A 2,500-nucleotide genomic window follows, 5' to 3' on the forward strand; every position below is an offset into this window, starting at 1 on the left:
TGTTTTTAAATATAAATCAATTTTATTCTTACCATTATCATCTTCATGCCGAAGATAATCTCGGAGAGCTCCCCCATGATATTCAGGGCGTTCGCGTTTCCATACCCAGTGATCTGGTTCCAAATCCATAACCTAAGTAAGAATTAGTGAGATGTCAATTGATATATCAGTTCAGATACTAAATTTTATAACATGGTTTATTTGATTATTCACATAGTATGCCAATGAAAATGTTTTATGATGGATTGTTTAATAGTGCTACTGAAAGTAAAGCACCAAATTTTTTGGGGGGTGATGTAGTATACATATCAAGACATTTCTGCATTTCGTCTTCAAACACCATTATATTTTGTTTTATTTTTTTCCACATTTGAAGTTTATTGTTAATGAATTAGAAACAATTTACTTTAGGCATATTTTATTAGAAATAAATATAAGAACCCTCTGAAATTTCTATTTTATTTAGTTTGCCATTATTGCAACACTTCTAGGGCCAACAGACTCTGTGATCACAATAAAATTATGAATCAATTAGTTCTGATAATATTGTATAGTGAAACTGATTTATGTGGACATGGCCATTTTCATACCATTCTCAATTGATCAATAAAGTAAACTTTGCATTTAAATTTTGCTCAAGTTAATAGATTTATAACCTGACATCAAACAGGTTACCATAATCAGATGTATGTGCCAGGTAATATTTTGCACAATAAGTCTTTATACAAAAAAAGTGTGTAATTCATTGCTTTTATCTTGGACATGGGTCAGTGCAAAAAACTGAAAGTGAAACTGAAAGGAAGCAGAATTTGTCAGATGATGAAAATGAATGTTGAATTCTGAAAGGGAAAATTGTGAAGCCTATTTTATAAGAGTAGCCACACAAAACTTACAGCACACTGAAAACTCATAACTGAAATTGAAAATGACTGTAATATTACCTGATCACAGCATTTCTTAGACACAACAGCTCTGCAGTCAATGGCCCAATAAATATCATCACGCTTCTGTAAGAGAGTTGGATATGTCTTGCGCCATCTGCGACCAAGCACCCATGGAAACACCTCGTACTTTAGCTCTTCCTCATCTTCTTCCATATCATGGGCGAGATACCTGAAATTGGGAACAATAATGAATGTGTATCTATTTGAAATGTGTAGTAACAAAATGAACAATTATTTTGCATATCTTTTAGTAGTAAAATGAAGATTTGAAAAATGCCATTTGCAAGTCTTTGCAATGTCTAGAGTGCATTGTATTAAGATATACACAAAAGTATTAATGTGGATGATTAATTATTATAACTTTAATTACATAATATATTCCTCAATATAATGGAATTGCAAACTTACAATCCTGCAAAGAAATTTTCCTTGGTGTATTCATGAAACTGAAGTCTTGATCGTAGAAAATAGGTAAAGACCATAGCTATAAGGTATTTGTCTGCATATCTGCGGCACACATCAGCATTCAAGAACTTCTGGATCAGTGGGTCATCTATTAAATAAATTAAACTACATTAACTATAAGAAAATCATTCAATCAGTGGGGCTAACAGCAAGGAGGGAGCATTGCAATAACCACCCTTAGTTTTCAGGCAAGAGGTTCCTTCTTGGCAAGCTGTCAATTTGGCCAGCAGCAAGAAACAATCCCTCTGCCCATCTCATGGTGTAGTTGATGACATACCCCATGATTCAACACAAAGGCTTGTTGCAAAAGGCATCAAGGCAAGGCTTTAAGGCATAGGAGAAAGTCAAAGTTTTACTTCCATGCAGTGAAACCTGATATCAGAACCTTAAAGGCACATAGCTTGGTTCTTTACATGTACTGGAATCTCCAACCACCCTTGTTGAGAAAGCTCATGGTATCAGCTGCCTAGCTAGTAAGTTTATTGACTTACTGATCTGACAGTCCTGCACTGCACTAATCAAGATATGTAAAGCTCTGCACGGCTTTCGAATTCCTTGCAACAAGCATGTGCTAAATGTTTAGGTTTTCCTAGCAGACTCCCAAACTCTTTTGGATCTTGTACCTGGTCCGAGGATAGACTGTAGAGATTCACACTCAATTTGGTGTTATTCTGCAATTAATGACTCATCATGAGTAAAGACTACTGCTATTGTCCCCCTATGGCCACTAAACCATAGGCAGGTGATGATTAAGTGAATGCTGTTGATTTCTCTAAATTTTGTAAAAGACACAACTGAAACTCCTTTTGTGACAAAGGTCCAGATGAAGATCACCGTACACCCCCTTTCCAATAATTCAGTAAAGCTAGATGGTAAGCTGATCCCCATATTGAAGAACAATATTCTAGTCCTGGAGTTTACCAAAGTCTGTATACGCAATAATGAGAGACAAAGCCAAACATGTCCCTCGGTCTCGGTACCATAATTCAATCACTGACTCAAGGTCACTCTATAACCAAAAGTCAGAGTCTGCTAAGGATCGGGTTTTAGATGGTGACCAATAATGGGGTAACCACCACTAACCGTGCTTA

At 35.8% G+C, this 2,500-nt stretch overlaps 1 protein-coding gene across 1 annotated transcript in view; it reads right to left on the reverse strand.

Moving 5' to 3' along the window:
* Positions 1 to 2,500, reverse strand: part of LOC113804203 (speedy protein A) — an 8,408-nt gene that overhangs the window by 1,779 nt on the left and 4,129 nt on the right. Inside the window, exons 4-6 of the mRNA XM_027355034.2 lie at positions 1,353 to 1,497; positions 942 to 1,113; positions 33 to 132 (exon numbers count right to left, since the gene is read on the reverse strand). Of these exons, the coding sequence (XP_027210835.2) occupies positions 33 to 132; positions 942 to 1,113; positions 1,353 to 1,497 (417 nt within the window). The remainder of the gene's footprint in view (positions 1 to 32; positions 133 to 941; positions 1,114 to 1,352; positions 1,498 to 2,500) is intronic.

This window comes from Penaeus vannamei, chromosome 31 (assembly GCF_042767895.1).
Source record: "Penaeus vannamei isolate JL-2024 chromosome 31, ASM4276789v1, whole genome shotgun sequence".
Taxonomy (NCBI): domain Eukaryota; kingdom Metazoa; phylum Arthropoda; class Malacostraca; order Decapoda; family Penaeidae; genus Penaeus; species Penaeus vannamei.